This window comes from Leucopleurus acutus (assembly GCF_964270905.1).
Source record: "Leucopleurus acutus genome assembly, chromosome: 17".
Classification (NCBI taxonomy): Eukaryota; Metazoa; Chordata; class Mammalia; order Artiodactyla; family Delphinidae; genus Leucopleurus; species Leucopleurus acutus.
This window is the reverse complement of record NC_139159.1, coordinates 8,449,986-8,470,807: the sequence shown is the minus strand read 5'-3', so window position 1 is coordinate 8,470,807 and position 20,822 is coordinate 8,449,986. Positions and strand designations below refer to the sequence as shown.

Below are 20,822 nucleotides of genomic sequence, written 5' to 3'. Positions count from 1 at the left end.
GCACACTTTCGAGTGCTCGCCCGACTAAACAAGCCTTGCCTAGGTTTGTACCAAGAATAAGTTTACCCTTATCACCAGTCTCCTGCCTTTTGTATACCTTCAGTGCTGAGCATGAAAGCTGATGTTCATGGTAAGAATCCTGAAATTCTTTCTTAATCACCGAGGAAAGAACACATCCTGTGTTTCACTTACCTGGTCCTATTGCAAAGGTTATCATGAGAGAGGCTTCCTGAACACAGACGTGGATTGATCCTCAGGCATCTGAATCACAAGCTTCCATGCTTTTCTGTTCCAGGACATGGGAAGAAGGCAAGGTGCTCATCTTTGATGACTCCTTTGAGCATGAGGTGTGGCAGGATGCCACGTCTTTCCGGCTGATCTTCATCGTGGATGTGTGGCACCCCGAGCTGACACCCCATCAGAGACGCAGCCTTCCTGCGATTTAGCATTTTGGGCAGGCTCAGGACACGCTGGAGAGAGGCTGCCTCTCTGGTTCAGTCACCTTGGATGTGGGCATAGACGTTCAAACACCACAGCCCTTAATTCCCTGGATTTGCAGCCTGAAAAATTCTAAACCTCCTCCGAGGGTTGGATGACACTAAAGGGAATATATGCCTCGCTGCAATTCTTTTAGAAAATACCTGCGGTATTTCATCCATGACAGCCCCCATCTGATGCCTGTATTCCAGATGAACCCATGATAGCTTCTACCTTGCCGGCCAAAGATATTTTTTCCACTTAGGCGAAATCAGTGTAAATGAGAGTATATGTAGAAACTGTAAATGGATTGCTTTAGTTTGTAATTTTTCTATGCAATTATATTTTTCTAGGGAAGCAGGATGATTTTGTCATCACACACCGCTACTTTTTTGTTGAGTTTAATGGCAAGCTGTATAAACGCTTTAGTTCTGCTTAATCGTAACTTTCCTGGTGAACTCAGACGTCCCTCTTTTAATTATTTTTAGTAAAAGGCACTCATATGAAAAAACGATTCTATTTTCCTAATACAAAGGAGAAAGACATAATTATGCCAATGTCTTCATGAACCGTACTGCTCCCTACCCATTGAGTCTCTTTGCTTTTTTGTTACCATTGAGAGCTCATGTCTTAATTTCTCTCCTCGCTATGTGAATGGTGGAGATACTGTCAAAATGGTATTTATTTCTAAGAGGAACTTTTTACACTGAAGAAGTACTTGGAGTCATTTTGTAATGAGTTATAACAATGACGCATGTAAATTTTTTTAATGTCAAGCACTAGGCATTAGAAAACAAAAAGTAAAATTTCTCCAAGTGAAAATTTTCTCTTGGGATCAGGTAGATAGGGGGCTGCTAGGACACCTGGCTCCTGGTCTCTTTGCGTCTATGAAACAGGGCTGGAATCCAGAGTGTTTTCTGTTGGGGATCCTTGTGAGTGATGAGGCCGTTGAAAGGATTCCCATCAAAATTTTGTAAAACTATGAAGGATGGCAGAGTGGAAGACCAAGAATATGCCAGGATCTTTGTCCTGCGTGTAGGATGTAAAAATCGCTTTCCTCTTTGAAATTGTTTGGAAGACTCTGACATCTCCCTGGCTTGAGAAACTTCTGCCATTTGAGCTTCACTTTGAGATGGCAATCATTATTGATAGTTCGGCTTTAAAATTTCCTACTGCATAGAAAGAACAGTTGCCTACTCGTTCCGAAGATGACCACGTCATTAATTTAGTGGAATATTGATGCATTAAATTTTGTGTTTTTTAAATCAAAGCTAACTAGAAATGTTAGCTATAAGAATGTAATGATATTCATGCACTGAATTTTAAGCCAATATGAACAAAAATGCTGGAGAAATGACACATAGGTTACCAGATTTCATTCGCAGGTAGAAAAAACACTTGTGCTTTCTTTTCCATTGAAGGACAAAGAAAGATGCTTCCTTTATCTTATTTAGAAAACATTCTTTAATATTGAAATGAACCCCCTTTGCTTGTCTTTAAGGACTTCAGCTTCCAGTCAAAGAGTTTGTAAAATATTTGTCCTCTTTCCTTCTGTTTTGCCAATGTTGAAAAATCTCACTAAAATAGATGAAGAAGCATGTGAGGAAAAATGTCAAAATTAATTACCGAAATCCAGAAGAAAAAGCAAACTCTTGAAAAATAAAAGAGCATTTGTGTCCTTCAGTATTTATTGAACAGAAGAAATGACTGACAAAGAACAATACAATCTAGTGTTCATGTGGTAACATTCATGTCACTTACTGAATTTGGTTCTTGTATGTATATTGCATACACATAAAGAAATTCCAAGTGTAAGTTGTCACTGTTGAACCATCATCTTTGATTCATTTAATGAAATCATGGAATAGAGTCAAAACTAGCTCTTAACTTAGTAATTATAGTATGGTATTTAAAATCGGGTCACTACAGGAGGATTCTAAATATTGCCGATTGGAAAGCCAGAGCTGTTACTGCTGCAGAATGTTGGCAATAATAGACTCCAGTAGCATTTGAAATACTGGATCCCACAACTATTTTATAAACTCAAGTAATAAAATGGGTTTTCCAATTCGCTTTAATTCTTCATCTTTCTTCCCTATGTTGTGGTATATAAGAAAAGTGTTTCAGTCATGGCATTGGTAGAATTATTTCAGTGTTATTTTTTTGTTATTTGAAATGTCTACACAAAATGAATTGGTTTTATTTATACTGTGATGCAATTGGTTAAGAAATATTTTAAATTCTCTTTCAATTTTATTTCAAGGGTGGAATACAAAAATCAATTCTGTTATTATTTTCTACCAGTAGAAAAAAATTATAACACTAGATCCATTAAGAAAGAGACGTAATACATGATTAAGATTAGTATCTATTGAGGATGATTATGGCCAGTTGAATCACCTCTTTCCTTTGAATTTTTTAGCCAACAAGTAACCCTCCCAAGTACTTAACGTGTAAAATCATATTTTACTGCTCATTATCAACTAAAATATTTTTTGTTTGACATTGAGCACCAACTGGTCATACTTATGAAGGCCCATGTCATGCAGATGGCTGGGAGAATAAGAGATAGCTAAGAACATACACCTGGTTTTGGGAAACATGGCACAAGTAAGGATATCATATCTTATGATAATCTGCTTATTTTTTATCTGATTTCCTTTGAATGGATAGCTGGGGACTCCATTTCTAAGGATAATAAACAAAGAAATAAAGTGATCTTTGGCATTTCATCCTGCATTCCTGGTCTTCTCTTATTTTCAGTTCTTTCATATTTCACCATCCTTAAGGGTCTTCCTCCATGATTGATACCTACCCTCTCAGCAACAGCCAGGCCCTTTCTCCACACCTTTAACTGGTTGCAGGAGGAGGTGAGGGGACGTGGGGAGCGGTGTGGTGCTTTTGTAGCACTTTTCTTTTCTGTAGTGACCCAAGTGAGGCAACTTGAATGGATTCATTAATCAGTGACATGTATTTTCAATGAGACCCCACCCACCCTCTAGAGACACACATCCCCTGTGGGAAGTCACATTGCTAAGATGAAATAGAGATCTTTCAGTTTGTGTCTTTGTTTAAAATTAGCTCATGATAATCAGCTGGTGGCCTGATCAAAGATGTGATATCAAAATCATTTTTGCAGGATATCAAAAAAAAAAACAACAACAAGCTCTGCAAACAGCCAGACCTACGAGAACGTGCCCTTAGGCTGAACAATTTGAAATTTGATGCTGGTGATGAGGTCAAAGAAAGTATTTCAATATAGGAATGGAAATCACTGGAGATACTATTGTCTTGGGGCTTTGCACTACATTAAACTTGACAATTGTGTCTGCACAGTTTAATCCTTATGTATCTACTTGGAAATGCACTTAATCTCAAATTGCAAAAACTGGACAGAGTCTCTGCAAAGCCTCAGAAAGATCCTTATCCTAATGAAGTGTGTGCATCAGATTTAGTTTTTCTCTTTTCAATTCACTTAATACTATAAATATGGGATGGGGGGAATCTTGTTTCCATAACTGCCTTGCTTCATCCTCCAATTCCCTCATTGAAAAAAAAAAAGCATCTCTCAAGTCTTTGTTCAACTTTGGCTGCTTAGACCAATGGCTGGTGACAGTCATTACTGGGTGGCAGGAGAGGAGGCCCTTGTGTCGAGCCGAACGCACGCATTGTGGGGTCAGTTGCACATGTGCTTCCTGGTGGCTGCTACCACTGAGGGCTGGCGATGTCCGGAGCACAGGGTGGCTCAGGGTTCAGTCCAGAGCCAGGAGTGGCTGAGTGTTCTCATTCTCTCCCTTGTCCTCATGTTTCAGGGTCCCAGCTTCTACCACAGACTGAGATCTAATAACAGGGGAAGGAAAAAGATATGATTACAAATAAGTCATGGTGTCAGCCATTTTGGAATCTTGTAAGGCATTCAGACTTTATGTCCCCCTTATTAACCAAGACACTCAAAATAGCTATATAACTTCTCCCCCCTTTTGTATCTCTGTGTTCCTTGCTTTTGTGTCTTCTACACCACATTTTGAGGGAGCGAGGCATCTTGGAATCTTCTTTGCAGGAATCTCTTCTTTTGGTAAAATGAACACGTGTTCTAGCCACAACTCTGCCCCCCTGTCTAAACATTCTGTGGATCTTGAGATGTGTAAAGTCTCCTAAATTTTGTTAGATTTTTAATGTTTCAAAGTATTTCTGAGAGCCTTTGTTTCTCAAGGTCATAGGAAGCTATCATGTATGATGTTAAGACCATGAGATTTGGAATCAGATGGTCGATGTATTCTTGACCCCTTACTGACTGAGGAGTCCTGGGGGAGTTTTCAGAACCCTGGACCTTTATTGCCTCACCTGTAAAGCAGAGCTGTTACCTACCTTCCAGCGTTGTTGAGAAAGACTAAAACTTATACTATACCTAAAGCACTTGACATGTACTTGTAGTCAAAATTTATGGGGCACTGTGTTATCACCATTATTGCGACAATGGCATTGATCTTAGTCTCTGGTGTGCCCTTTTATACTAGAGTAATAACAATTTCCTGTGTTTATAACATGATTGAAACTGAAATTAGTTTCTAGCTTTCTAGAGAGAAGATGATAAGAGCTATGCACACAGTAGACATTCAATAAACGTTCACATACTAAAAAAAAAAAAAAAGCCATTCAAAACATTAAGAAAATGGTGAATTGGGTTGTTCAAATAAGCAAGATTTACATATATGTGCAGTAAATGGTTAACTCAGTAGGCCTGAGTTGCCCAAACCCTCCACATTCCAAAAGTCTTCAGGACTGTCCCTTGACTGGTTCTTCTGAACCCTGGGAGTATCCTGACTGATAAAGTGTCTTCGTATGCCTGAGCTTTGGGTCACACCCTGTCAGTTGAACTTCTTGTTGGGGAAGGTGGAGGAGTTGAAGACCGAGTGGCTAAGGTCAGTCACACATGCTCTGCATGCCTATGTGACGGACCCCCCCACCCCAATAAAACCCAGAACCCTGGGCATCAAGGCATGGGTGGGTGGTTGGTGACACTGTGCATGTGTTGTCACTCGTCATTGCTGAGAGAATTGAGCTCTCTTTGTGTGACTGCACGGGAGGAAAACTGGAAGCTTGCAAGTGGTCCAGTGTACCTGAACTCCACCCACTGCACCTTTTTCCTTTGCTGATTTTTATCTGTATCCTTGTGCTATAAGAAACCTTAACTGTGAGTGTAACTACATTTCCGGGTCCTGTGAGTCCCTCTAGCCAATTATCAAATCTGGGGATCCCAAACACAGTATATAATAACACTAATATTTGCTGTCTGTGCACCTGGTGTAGTTGTAACTTCTTTACATGCATGAAGTTACTTCAATTTCATACCCCTAAGGAGTGATGCTCTTATTGCTTCCATCTGGGGAGTGGGAAAAACTAAGGGACAAAAAAAATCAAGTAACATAGGAAAGGCTGCACAAATAGAGAATAGAGAACAGGACAGGTATATCACCCTCACAGTGTTCCTGGGTCTACCTCACACTGCAGAGATTTTTAGCTACTCTAAATGTCAATCCCGTCAAACAGTCCAACTTTAGGTACCAAGTCTAACCTTTGAAAATGAAATGGATTCGTTCGCTCCTGGGACAGGGCAGAGAAGCCCCAGGTAGTGTAGTTCAGCTCTTTTACACATTGCCTACGTATTTCTGTCTTTGCTTTTAAATAAGGCGTGTGTGTGTGTGTGTGTGTGTGTGTGTGTGTGTGTGCGCGCACGCATACACGTGTGGGGGGGTAACTGATTTATATAAGAAGAAGAAAAGCTGAAAACCCAGAAGGCATGAAAACAAACTGAAAAACAGAGAAGTAGAACTGCCCACACAGGCCACTCCATGCAGCACCTTGGACAGCTGCCTAACTGCTTTGCCCTTCAGGCCCTGGTGAAGATGAAGGATATTCAAGGCCGGTCCTTTATTACTGAAGTGTATTCTTCTCCTTTCATGCCAGTTGGCTTTGTTTTACAACATGGCAAGAGAATCACAGCCACAGAGTTAGAAGGGACCTTGGCGACCCACTAGATTAACCCACTAGGACATATTCAGTCAGGAGCCACGCAGCCTCTTGCTGAATATATCTGACTTAAGAAATCTACTCCTCCATGCTCGTAGAGGAGGAGCTCTGCTAGAAGGTTCTTTCTTACACTGAACTAGAACCTGTCTTTTTGCAATTTCTCTATACTGCTTCTGGTTTCGTCTGCTGGAGCCACCAGAGTATGTGTAATCCATCTGGTCCACGTAACAGCCCTTTAAGTATTTCTCTAGTGCTCTCCAGCCTTCTCTCTGCCCGCACTAAAACTAACCAAACTCTTCTTGAGCCAAGGTTTCTAAAGTTACCACTCTCCTGCATCTCTTCATCAACTGGTTGCCCTCAGGACGTCACCTCAAAAGGGAATGAAATTGTCGCTTCCTCTCTTCTTCTTTTTTTGTATGCCTCTATTGAAGCATAGAAAATGCACCTAGAATTGCCTTAACCTTTCTGGCACTCACGGAATAAAGCCGAGGGAAATATTAGCTATATTTACACATGCTGCTGTTAAGTCGTTTCTCCCCATCTTGAAAGTGCGTGGTTGAGTATTTCATCTTTTTTAATTTGGCTTATATTACCACTGTATCTCTATCCTTTTGGATCTAGAAATTTGTTATCCATCCAAATGATTGTCTGTGATTTTCACGAGTATTGCATTTGTTTCCAAACTTTCCCTTCCCCTATTTTGGGAGCCACTGTGGGGAAAAAAAAATCAACAAATTCTCAAATATTGAACTTTCAATCAACAATCACGTATTTCCACTCACTCATGGTAAGAAATGCTTGTGAATGTCCTCTGCTATATGCCAGGGACTGTGAGAAAATGTTCAGAACCCCTCATTCTTTAGTGGAAATATTGCTTCAGTTACCCAGTCATAAATGCACAGATAGGTGTGGGATTACTGTGATAGGCACCCTGAGAACAGGGCATTTGGGGGAGGGGAGGCATTAGCTGTAGAAGGAAAGGAAGGAAGGAAAAAGCTATCATTCACCCAGTGACATCATTCACAGTCCTTATTCAGGTGACTCTTCCCTCCACTTGGCATCAGATTTGGATCTATTTGGGATTTTTTAATACCCATACTGACAGCAGGGACACAGAATGCTAGTTTTGTTATCTCAGCCAATAAACTGTTTGTCTTGGGTGAGTGGTGAGTAACAATTGAACAGTTCTGAGGCACCGACCGTGAGGGACCAAACATAACATTTTTTCCCCTTGTTTGCTTTCTTCCTGATGAGAAGGAGACCATAGCCTCTTTACTTCCGGCATGACATGATTCCATTTACCTGGTCACACAATGAACATTTGATATAAGGAACACACTCATCATGAAGTGTTTGAAATTCACTGGAAAAACAGAAAGCATATGTTGCTGTTTTCAAAATCTAGTATAAATAAAGCCAAGAGAAACACCTTTCGTAAATCTTGCCCTCAGTCCGTTCAGCTGAGTCACAGTACTCTCTGGGAAGCCCGATCCACTGCTCACTGATAGAAATGTCTCCACCACTTGTAAACGGAGAGCTCAGGAATTGTACATTAACTGGAGGACCACTTGCCTTGCGACTTTGTTGCGCAGATCACGCTCAGTGGTAATCCCTCCATGTGGTGGATTTGCCTTCTCCCAAGAAGATTAGCACTTCTGCTAAAATAAACATTTCAGACTTTTCCCTTGGGTCCTCTTTCCAACACTGAAAGCCAGCTTAACCCCAAGGGCAAGCAGGGGAGTTATTTGAGCTATCTCAGCCATCCTTATCTCAGTGCTATAGCAGACTACCCTCACAAAAGCTTCATTCTTGCCTTCATAGCCACATTTTGTTTTCCTGCTATTATATCTCCTCTCTCTCTCCTCTCCCTCTCTCTCTCTCCCCCCCCGCCCCCATTCTCTCTACCTTTCTTCTTTCTACCTTCCCCTTTTCCTCTCCAAAATTTGGAACTTTCTCCACTGCATGTCACCAAACATCTATAGCCATGGTTTAATTTTTACTGATTCCAAAGGCAATTAAATTCCAAAAAGAACAAGATAAAGACGGAAAATGTTCACCATGAGCTAGTCCATTCTGCACAGACTTGCAGTTGAACTAAGAGTTCTGTTCTCAGTCAGAGGCTTATTTGCAGAACTTCACTTAGCTACCTTATCTCAACAGCTGTCACCACATATTCTTCTTACTAATGAACTGCCATGGCCTGGCTTGGGCTTTGTGGACCCCAAATAAGGGCACAGGAGCTCCGCCCTTCAACCCCAGACATTCACCTAGAGTCACTGAAGGCCAGGGCTCTAAGGAACCTCGGAGGCAATTTAGTCAAACCCTCATTCATCTCAGGTCCTCCCCATTTCTCTTCCAGGGACCAACCTCGTCACTTCATCAGGAAGTATTCCATACTTCTGGTTTTATTTCTTAAAGTTAGTGATGGGCTTGGTTTTGTGGAATAGTGCAGAACTGCCTAATATCTTAGTGAACCTGTATAAGAACTTCTAAACAGAAAGAGTGGGGGCTTTTTTAAAGATATTTTTAAAGATGCCTCTGAGTAATTCTGTTTAACCTCTGCTTCTCCCCTGTACGTTCAGTTATCAAGGCAGTTCCCTCAGGAGCTCCTGCCTGGGCTTGAATGATGGCTCCACTGCTGGCTTTGTGAGCTTGGGCAAATTCGACCCCCTCATGTGTAAAATGGAAATAGCATAGTGCCCACAACCTGGGACATGGGGGTGATGAGAATTAGATGAGTTACAGCAAGTCAGGTGTCTAGCCCAGTGTCAGCTTGTGACATGCTCCTATATTTCTAGCCCTTGTTATTCTTCCGCATTTGCCGATAAGAAAGTTAAGGCCTGGCATATTTAGTTCATTGACACATTGGGTCACAAAGCATGAATTCAACCCCAAGTTCCCATAGCCTCATGATTAAACTTACAAGAGAAAATTGTGTGTCCTGCTTGATGTGTCGGGTAACCTGACACTAAGTGCGACTAAGATTTGAGAATGGATCCAGACTCATATTTTAGAATTTCAAAATAAGTGATGCGACTATTCCACATGAAAGCTAACCTGATTATTTTACTTTATATCCTGTAATTTTCAGAAGTAACACAGAAGTTTCCATCTGATTAACAATTATTTATGTAGCTTTCAGCACATCTATTTGTTGTTGTTTTCCACTATGTAAAGCAATATGGGGTTTCCTTCTACTATAATGCCTTTGATAATGTCCTTGATAAGGAGTCGTAAGTTATAGTTGTAACACATGTATTCTTCTTTCCAGCTACCAAACTCTTCAGTATTAGAATCATGCTTTCAGGCAACACGAAACAATTAATATTTACTGAACTAGTAAATAAATCACGAATCATAAATCAACAAAGCACTTTAACAAAAGGTAAACCTAAGTATTTTTCATGTCAGCAAAGCTTTTCCCTATCAAAGTAAAGAAATAAAAAGTCAACCTCCCTCTACTTTGACAATATAGTTAGCCACAACTTACTGAAATATAAAGAAACCAGTCCAAGAAAAAGAAATATTCTATTGCTTTTTAAGTGAACTATTTTTAGAGTGAGCCAAACATTCAACTCAGGTCTTGCCTATGTGCAGTATAACTCAAATTTAAATATATAACATATTTCTATTTAACCATGATGGGTACTGATCTTATAGCAAGGAGGACAGAGCCAGGAGAAAAGGCACTTTCAGAAAGGATGAAATTGGGCTCACGTGTACATAGGACTAGAGCAGCTGTGTCCAACACAGAGCCCTAACCACATGTGGCCATTAAGGACTTGAAACTGGGCCGGTCTGAGTTGAGATGGACTGTAAAGATAATGTATACATGGGATTTCAAAGACAGTAGGGAAAAAAAGCATGTAAAATATCTCACTAATACTTCAAAAATTATATTGAAATAATAATTTTGTACGCATTGGGTTAAAACATATTGAAATCAATTTCACGTGTTTCTCTTTACTTTTGTAACGTGGCTACAAGACAACTTAAAATTCCATGTACGGCTCACATTATATTTCCGTTGGACAGCCATGTTATTTAAGACCTCATTCCCTCCATCACACTTGTAGCTGAGCCAGAGTAATATACTAATCCTCATTTAGAAATTCATAGTCATCCCAGAGGACCACAGCAACAACATTATGGTCTGTCATTGCCAGTATTCACTGTGCTGAGTTATTTTCCATGTGTTAACTCATTTAACCCTCACATTGACACACACAAAGCCCGAGGTGACATGAGAGCTGCTTTCTGAGTATCGCTGTCGTTGCTTGAATTCTAAACAGAAAGAAACTTCATCAGTCTAGATTCCATTAATTCGTTATCCTTTAGATGAGAGTGAACACATACCATTATTTTACCTCTAAATGAATAAATAATATGAAAAGATTTTAGGAAGAAATTTAACCTACTTGAAGGGAAAGAAATAAGTCCTTTCTGAACATATAGCAAAATTAATATTAACTTTGTGTGACCACTACAGATGTTTTTTGCTGTTCATTGTAAGGGTCCTTGGAGAGCTGAGCTGATGAAAGAGAACTAGACTGGGAGTTCAATGCCTCTTCTCATCACCCCGTCACCAACTTGCTGTCACGAACTAGGGCTCTATGGAACACCTCACTTGGCTTCTATGATCCCACATTTTTCAACTGTAAAATGATCTCAGACAAAGTGCTATGTTTAACCCCAAGATTTCATGAAGTCTACGAGACTGGGTTAAATCACCCATTAGTTCTTGAAAATAATTAGACGTCATTTTTCAAAGTTCTACCATTCAGACTTTAAGCTAATTTGCTCAGATAGTCTAAGTTCCTCTCTATCTCAGCATTTGTCTTTACCTCCTTCTAGAAAACCATAACAATACTAAAAATGACAAAATTTAGCCAGACCTGGAAAGCCCTTCCTGAAGTCTGTGTATGCCCAATACATTTAGATTTCATGAGTCAAAAAGATTTACCGTTTAAAAATATTTTTATTTCCGTAAGCTTCTAAATATTGAATTCAGAGCTGCCAGGTGCTACTTAATAACGGTTTTCCTGTGTCATTGTAAAGCGTTTTAGTTTATTTAAAGGAACTTCTTGCTACATGTCCACAGGTCACAGTTTCCTGCTGCAGAGTAGCTCCCATCTGCTCTGGAGCCACCAAGGGTTTTCCAGTGTGCAGAAAAATTCCAGTTGACACTCAGCAAATCTTGCTTGTCACATCTGAAATCAGTTTCAGAATGTTTTGGAAAGGAAGATTTCAACACACACTTTAATTGGATATTTTTAGAATTATCACCTACAGGAGAGTTTCCCATCCCCAAGGCTGGTTATTATAATTACTGTCATCATCTCATCGTGGCCATCAACAATAACAACCACACCATTTATTGAGTGCTTATTTCATGCCAGGTTCTGCACTAATTATTTAGCCTGCATTATCTTTATTTAAACCTCACAATAATTTTCTGAGGTGAGTATTGGTTGATTTACAATGTTGTGTTAGTTTCAGGTGTACAGCACAGTGATTCAGTATATATATATATATATATATATATATATATATATATATATATTCTTTTTCAGATTCTTTTCCCTTATAGGTTACTACAAAATATCGAGCTTAGCTTCCTGTGCTATACAGTAGGCCCTTGTTGGTTATCTATTTTATATATAGTAGTGTGTATATGTTAATCCCAGCCTCTTAATTTATTCCCAACTCCCGGTCCTTTCCCCTTTGGTAACCATAAGTTTGTTTTCCATGTCTGTGAGTCTGTTTCTGTTTTGTAAATAAATCCATTTGTATCATATTTTACATTCCACATATAAGTGCTACCATATGATATTTGTCTGTCTCTGTCTGACTTACTTCACTTAGTATGATAATCTCTAGGTCCATTCATGTTGCTGCAAATTACGTTATTTCATTCTTTTTTATGGCTGAGTAGTATTCCATTGTGTATATATACTACATCTTCTTTATCCATTCATCTGTTGATGGACATTTAGGCTGCTTCAGGTCTTAGCTATTGTAAATAGTGCTTCTTTGAACATTGGGGTGCATGTATCTTTTCAAATTAGAGTTTTCTCCAGATATATGCACAGAAGTGGGACTGCTGGATCATATGGTAACTCTATTTTTAGTTTTTTAAGGAACCTCCATTACTGTTTATGGTATAGCCATAGTGGCTCCAGCAACTTACATTCCCACCAACAGTGTAGGAAGGTTCCCTTTTCTCCACTGAGGTGAGTGTTGTTAATTCTGTTTTGCAGATCAGGAAACTGAGCCTTGGAAAAGTTAATTAATTTGCTCAAGTTTCCACAGTTAGTTGTGGAACTAGAATCTGAACCTATGTGACTATAACCCACATTCTTAAACACTATGCTATACTGTACAAGAAATACCTACAACTTGGTACGAAACCAAAGGATACTAACATATATCCAGAACTGTTAATATTCAAGTTCTCAGAGAAGCATTTCTTCTATTGGCATCGATGAAGCCAGTGGTGAACAAAATCATCTATTATGTATTAAAACGTTATTTTAGGCACAGTGATGAAATCAGAAAAGAAAATAGCAGAACTTCATTCAGGAAAAAAAAGTGTTCTAATAATTACATGTTGTACCATCGTATCTTCATCTATAATGACCAGCAAAGAATTTAATAACAAACACTTCAAGATCCTTTCTTTGAACTGTACAGCATTCACCCAGATGCCTGGGAACAGCTCTACAGAACTGGAATCAGTCAACATGGAGAGTCCATTAGGATGGAGAAAGGGTGCAGATAAGATTATCTGAGAACAGAGCTCAGCTGCCAGAAGACAAATCAGGCCAGGAACTTGGAGACAAGGAGGAAGGGATGGAAGGAAAGACCAGGAAAGGCCATGGCGGAAACTGGCAGCTGCAGTTGGATGTTCCGCTTCATTTATTTGCAAAATGGTTTACTGCTCTTTATGAAACAATGCATTCCTGTCATGTTAACTCACAGTTTTTCACCCGTACAATGAGGACAGGATATTACCACATTCTCTAGAGGGCTATGAGAGATAAAAGATACAATAAAGTTCTTGGAGCTCTTTCAAGGAGAAATTATTTCAGTTGGAAAGACATCATTTTACCAACACTTCTCTGAATATGATCTCTGAGTATGAACAGCTGATAGTCTTTCTGGTAACAGAGGCAGCCCTCGCCTGCCATCTTGAAGAAAACCAAAGAAAAGAATGCAAATTTAGAAAATAGATATAGAGAAGAGGATTGTTTAATTATAAAAATATTCTTAATGTTACCGAGCAATTTCCCAAAGCATTCCTTTAAGCAGAGTCGCCCTAGTGCCCCTGAGGATGAGAGTGTTCAAGGTCATAATTAGCGTGTGTTGTGTTCCTTCAGAGGAACCCCAGGCAGCAGAGTGAGGTCTGCAGATGTCTTAGGACCAGTCTGTAGCTGAACCAGATGACTGTCCTTGCCATGAGCTCACATTCCGTGTGTGTGCAGGTTTCCAAAATGTTGAGAAACAGAATGCATTGCTATAGGTAACTCCGATGTGGATTCAGGTGTCCTGAGCGCTCAGAGGATGGTTCAAATAATACATTTTCAACCTGCAGATATTTCTGGAGAGTTTTTTAATACTACCGATCCTATCTTAAAATAGCAACACAGCAAACGGCTACAGGTGCTGGTACCACCTGCTTTGAACGCGCTCATCTTTCATTAGAATTAGACGGGCACAAAGAGCCGCCAGGCACTTTCAGAGCATCCCTAATTTTTCCAAATTCTTCTTCTCCCTGTGAAATGGATGGTGCACAGCCTCAGTGGAGTTCCTTTGCTAGAACTAGAATATGGTGTTCCGAAGCAGGTAGAGAAATGCCAGAGGCTGCCACCAGCTGAGACCATGAGGATGACTCATTCCACCTGAGTTTGAAAAGGATGGCTAGGGTTCTCGATAAAAACTACCTTCTGTAAGTCTGTTTTTGAGTCAGATGACTTAAATGGATCTAAATGACAGGACGTTAATGGACCTTCTTTGATAGTACTACATTAGCCTGAATATCAATTTTCTTCCTGAGTGGCTGTAGCTTCCCCACTCAGAATGGGGTTTGGGGACAGCACAGTACATGAAAGTGTGACAGAGTAAGTTGCTTTTCAACTGTGTCTTAAAGACAGGGTACAATCGGGCTGGCGGGAACGGGAACAGACATCCAAGACAGCTGCAGTGCTTTGCGCAAAGGCAAATGCCCCGAAAAGGTGCTCTGTAAGCCCCCGTGGAAGGAAGGAAAGGGAAGGAAGAAAGGAGGGAGGGAGGAAGGAATACGCAAAAGTGTGAGAACAGATGTGATAAAGGAGACAGAGCATTGGGCTTGGAATGAAGAGAACTGAATTTACAGTATTTTGCCACCTACCAGCCCTGTGATCTGGGCTGAATCATTTAACCTCCTGGGCTTCAGCTGCTTGATCTATAGCATGGGGATAAGAAACTGTCTATTTTTATTAATTTTAATCTATTAGAAGTCTCTATTTTTAATCATATCTATTTTAAAAAAATTCTCAGCACCTGAAAGGCTCAGTTTTTCAACAACCCTTGGAATAAGTCCGGGAACATCTGTGTCCAGTCTGGCATGTGGGGAAATATCCCAGTCTAGGGCCTTGCCACTTAAAGTGTGGTCCCCAGACTAGCAGCACCCATACCACCTGGGAGCTGGTGAGAAATGCAGATTCTCAGGCCCACCCCAGACCCACTGAATCAGAATCTGCATCTTAACAAGATCCCGGTGCTTTGGACGCACATGAGAATGTTCAAAGCATTGCTCTGGAGCTGTCACTACCTGGCTAAATCATCGTGGGGCAGTAAGGAACCTTCCCATCCCAGGTTCGCCTAAAAGGAAATCTGCTTTCATCTACCTCGAGAAGAGCTGTAAGGATTTGTCAGGTGTGGCTCATTCAACCCAGATTCCTGCTTCTGTTCACTCATTGATGCAATATCTTAAAGAGTCAGAAGAGCTCATGAAATGCCAAATTTATTACTGGGGAAGAGCTCTTGGTGTAGGAAAATCTACCTTCAAATCTGGGAACTATTTCAAGGGGCAGGAAAACATTTTGGAAATTCAAAGCTGAGCAATCCTGCTTTCCCACTTCGCATTTTGTCCGTGTTCATGTCACACAATAAATTTTTTCAAAAGTTTTGAGCATGTCGGTGCTTTGTGACCACCTAGAGGGGTGGGATAGGGAGGGTGGGAGGGAGACGCAAGAGGGAGGAGATATGGGGATATATGTATACGTATAGCTGATTCACTTTGCTGTAAAGCAGAAACTAACACACTATTGTAAAGCAATTCCACTTCAATAAAGATGTTAAAACAAAAAAGGTTTAAGTATGTACTATATGCTAAATAAGGAAGGGGAAATATCTCTGCCTTCAAGGTCTTCACATGGAAGAGATTCAGATTAATATAAAAACACCTGTCACTCTGGCAGCTCTGTATACTCTCATTCCAGAGAGTTGCCCAGACTCAGTGTCAACAGCTCACACACAGGTTGGAAACACCCTTGGAAAGTCAGGATTGTGCTGTCTCCAAGCTGGGCATCACTGTAAGTGCTGGACCACGGGACTGATGCAGTCAGAGAAGCCTTGTTCATGTGACTAGTGGGGCTGACACAGACAATGAGCATGGAAGATGGAAGCAAACGAGAAACTTCCGGAAAGTGAGAAGTGCTGGGAAGCAAATGAATCAGGGCACTGTGACAGAGAGGGCCTGGGGAAAGGGGGTCTTGTTCCTTTAGTGAGGATGCTTCTCCAAGATGAACGACTACTGTGATTCAATTTGGATCACTGTTTTATACTTTGGTTCCAACTAAACTTTTCAAAATAGCACAAAAGTCAGATTTTAGAGTAATGCATCTAGATCTGTGTTCAGTGGGTAGAACCAGCAAGATTGGGGAGAAGGTTATGTGTTCAGTTTTGGACACGGTTAGTGTGAGGGCTTGTGTGGCATCCAGTGAGAGTAGTCATGTAGGCAGCTGCTTATACGGTTCTAAAGCTCAGAGGAGAATTCTAGAATGAACATAAGTTAGGGGCTCCAAGGCATAAAGGGATGCAAGCCACGGGAACGGAGGAGAGCTCCAGAGTGAACATCAGAATGGTAGGAGGTGAACCAGAAGTGGCTTCCTTGAAGCCAAGGGGGTAGAGTGAGAGTTTCAGGAAGGATGGGGTAGTCTGCTCTACTGACCTTCTCCCCACTCAGTTCCTCCTCCAAGTTCCCTATCTTGGGAAGCAGAAATGTTCTCCAGCAAGTTACCCAAGCCAGAGACCTCCAGTCATTCCTGAAATCTCTTCCCTCTGTTCCCCATAATGACTTTATCATCAGGTCATGTTGATTCGACCCACTAAATATCGTTGAGTCCACCTTCTGTCTGCTTCCACTCACACAGCCCCGGTCCAACTACCGCCATCTCTTGCCTGTACTATTGCGGGAGCCCCAGACAGTCTCCGTGCGTGTACCATCCCTCACTCCAGTTCATACTTTTCACAAAAGGCTGGGTGAGCCTTTTCATAAATTCATATTTTCATGTCACTCCCCTGCTTAAAACCTTTCCATGACTCTCCTTTGCTCTTGAGATAAAGGTCAACATCCTTCTCAAGACCTACGTGGTCTTGCATGCCCCCCCCCCACCTCTTCTCGTCTTACTTTCTGCTCTCCAGCCTCTCTGGGCTTTTCTGTTCTTTTTTTTTGTTTTAATTCTGTATTTCATTGAATCTAAGATGTCATCATTTGTAAGACAGGTCCTGATTTCAGAGATTTTTAATTAAAAAAAATACATCTTATGATTGGTAAAACACAGTCGTCCCAGGAACCACCCTGCTCCTTCTAAATGCAGGGTGTTTGCTCCCAATTCCACGCTTCTCCTTTCACCTGGGAACCTTTTTCTCAACCCTCAAGTCTCAGTTTATGCATCACTTCCTCAGGGAAGCCCTGTCTGACCAGCACCCCTCCCAGACCAGATTAGGACCCTCAAGATGCACCTCATGGTACATTGTCATTGTCAAAGCACTTGTCCTGGTGAGAATAAACCAGCTGTGTGTACAGTGATGTGTTTAAAGTCTGTCTCCCTTCATAGGCTGTGGACTCAGAGAGCAGGGGCAGGGTCTGCCCTTCCAACCAGTCTATCCTCAGCAGCTAACACTTCACTTCATCCTCACAGCACAATAAGGCAGATCTAATAGTTTTTCCCTTTGGAGAGAGGAAACCAAGGTCACAGAGAGCTAGCTACTCAGGTCCCATGGCTCCTGATTTGAACCCACAGAATCTGATGTAGATCCCAGTCTCTTAATGACTCTATCTTGTACTACGTCTTGGTGTCTAGTAGGTCCTCAGTACGTATTTGCTGAATGAATAAATGAACAAAATTTTCAAAAAGATAAGTATTATGAAAGTTAATTGTTAACGAAAATTCAGTAACTAGGAGAAATAATCAGTCTAAGGAGTTAGTTATAGATACCCTTAGAGACAATTTCAAATTCTGATCAAACATTGATTACAAATAAGACGATGGTACTGTCTTACTCCATTATGCGTGGTTGACTATTAACCTCATCACTCTACAGAGTCCTCTGTTCCTAACAGCATTTACTGCCATACAGTTCCTTCCTTCCTTCTTTCCTATTTCCCTTCTCCTTTTTGCTCCCTGCCTCTCTCCTTGCCCTCTTTCTTCCTTCTTCAGAAAATGTGCATTGAGCATCTATTATATACTAGGGTATTTGTGAGGCACGGGGTACATATTGGTGCATAAAACAGCACAGCCCCTGCCCTGAGAGGGTATATCATCTATAGAAGGGAGATTGAATACATAAGCCAACAGATGTGTGATTATGGGAGTGTGATCCCTATTAAGAAGAAAACAGGGACTTCCCTGGTGGTCTGGTGCCTAAGGTTCTGTGCTCCCAATGCAGGGGGCCTGGGTTCAATCCCTGGTCAGGGAACTAGATCCCACATGCTCCAACTAAGAGCCCACATGCCGCAACTAAAGATCCCACATGCCGCAACTAAGACCTGGCGCAGCCAAATAAATAAATATTAAAAAAAATTTTTTAATGAAAACAGTGCTCAGTGACAGAGGAGAGCAGAATGGGAAGGAGGGGTCTTTGGGATGGGGAGGGTGAAGAACTCCCTCCAGGGCTGTGGGTGGAGAAGCCAGCCCTGATGAAAGTGTGGGCCACGAGCCAGGGGAGAACATCTCGGAGCAGGGAGACCCTGGAGGCGGTGGACAGAAGCCAATGTGGCAGGGGCCTGTGATAAAGGGGAGCAGCCTTCATCCAATGCAGGGAACCAGGGGGAAATCTGTAGAGGATGTGGGGCAAAGGGGTGGCATCATTATGATTTTTAAAGATTACACTTAAGATTCCATGGATAATAAGATTAGAGGGACAGAGAGGAAGGAATAACACTAATAAAGACCAATAAGGATAGAACTGCTATCCAAGCCCAAGAGGGCAGGCTTACACCAGGATGGGTTGGTGAGTGGAAAATCAGTGCTCCTATGAAGCCTAGACCTTCTTGGCAGACAGAGAGGAGGAGAGGCAGGGGGTCTGTGTCGCTAATTCCCCCCGCCCTGACTTTGCCTTCTGTGTCCAGCATCCACTGTGCATGACCGTCCTGGGTGCAGGGCTCCAAGGGTACAAAATTCCTGCCCTCTGCACACATTAAGGCAAAGAAGAGGGAGATGGCCAGCGTAAGGCTGACTCCTAACCCAGAATTCAAGGCATCTCCCTTCAGGCCACCACACCTGATCACTGCCTGCTTCTCTCTTAGGGAGTTGGGAATTTCCAGCGTTAGTGAGAAACTTCCACTGGGAAAGAAGTTAAAACTCTAAAAAACTGGAAATCCTTACGAACCATGCTGGAGAAGGAAAGCTACTACTTAGCATCCTGTTCCTCTGTAGGACGTCCTGGGTACTGTCTCCCCCTGCTGCCATCTGACTCTGACAGCGACCCCTGAGGTTATATCCACTTTAGAGTTGAGGCAGCCAACACTCCACGTGCGCCTAACATCACATAACTAGAAAAATCAGTGGAAGGAAGTGACCAGAACCCACATCTAGTCCCATAAGGGGGGACTGGGGGGAAAAAAGGCAAGTGAGAAGAAGAGAACTGTAAACACTGCCTCAAAGTCTCAAAGCGGAAGCAAGCGGCTGGGGTTAGGATGCAGTGACACGTGCCTGGAGCCCCTGAGGCTCGTCTTGAAGAGCAGTGGAGCAGAGGGAAGCCGGGCCAGCGGGGCCGATCGCCGTCATCACAGGGACACAGGCAGCTGCATCCCAAATGGGGCCCTAAAGGAGTTTCCTATGAGATGCTGAAAGCTCAACAATGCTCACTTATGGGCTTGATGTGAGAACTCGAACACTGCAGTTTGGATAATTTAAGCCCAGATAGGATCTACGGCAGGTTTGCCTAAACCCGAAAAGGAGCTGAAATTCTCTATGCAAGCAGCGCATTGTTTTTATGATTGACACTTCCAAGAGATTTTTGTCACATAGCATGTCAAATATTTGTTTTCATCCATACGATCACTGAAACTTATACGAGACACCCACTGCTAGCTAGATGTTGGGTACACACAGCATCAGCGTTATTGGAATCAGGCAAAATGTTTGTCTACCAACAGCAATATGTTCACAAGAAATAAGCTTTCTCTGCTTTTCTTGCCTAGACTACATCTCCCTTTCCAAGTAATTGCATCTGACTATGAGTCTTCAGCAAACAGGAGTCTTTTTCGGAACAGACACTGTGAGTAGCCAAACACTTTGCACTTGAAACTACACCCAGTCACACCCACGTCTGTTCATTTTCCTCTAATTCAACCCTACTTCCTGACTTTGCCAGGAGCTTAGAACTCTTTATCTCATAATCTGTCATGTCATTCGTTAAAAAAGAGGAGAACGTGGCATCCCCCCACCATATTTTATCTGGCCTCATTCATGTCCTTATGGACTGAATTCATGAATTCAATTCTAATGTTGCATGGCTCTATAGGATGCATTTGCAAGGAGATGCACCGCCACCCCCATTTCTGCCCCAGCAGAGAAAGTTGTATAAAAGCAGGACATCACCTCAGCCGGATGCACAAGTAATGATGAGACTAGCCAGCTATTTCTCTCGGTTCTTTAAGATATGTTAACAGTTTCCTGTCAGCACCCACGCAACACTGCAGTATCCAATAACCGACATAAAACACCAGGCATGTGTGGCGCACCCACGAGGTCTTTGCTTCTAGAAGTGACGATATGTCAGGCATGAGCTGCCTGAAGAGGAGTGACACCCCAAAAGTACGAAGT

The 20,822-nt window shown here is 41.7% G+C and overlaps 2 protein-coding genes across 3 annotated transcripts in view; one reads left to right on the top strand and one right to left on the bottom strand.

Moving 5' to 3' along the window:
- The window catches only part of ASPH (aspartate beta-hydroxylase), a 207,742-nt gene extending 204,574 nt beyond the window's left edge, over positions 1–3,168 (top strand). For both annotated transcript variants that reach the window (XM_082859064.1, XM_082859063.1), the window contains one exon: positions 296–3,168. In XM_082859064.1, coding sequence (XP_082715190.1) covers positions 296–446 — 151 coding nt within the window. In that variant the 3' untranslated portion in view covers positions 447–3,168. The remainder of the gene's footprint in view (positions 1–295) is intronic.
- Positions 3,169–4,229: 1,061 nt separating this feature from the next.
- CLVS1 (clavesin 1) overlaps positions 4,230–20,822 on the bottom strand; it is a gene marked incomplete at both ends in the record, with an annotated part of 133,631 nt that continues 117,038 nt past the window's right edge. Inside the window, one exon of the mRNA XM_082859074.1 lies at positions 4,230–4,317. Within this exon, the coding sequence (XP_082715200.1) occupies positions 4,230–4,317 (88 nt within the window). The remainder of the gene's footprint in view (positions 4,318–20,822) is intronic.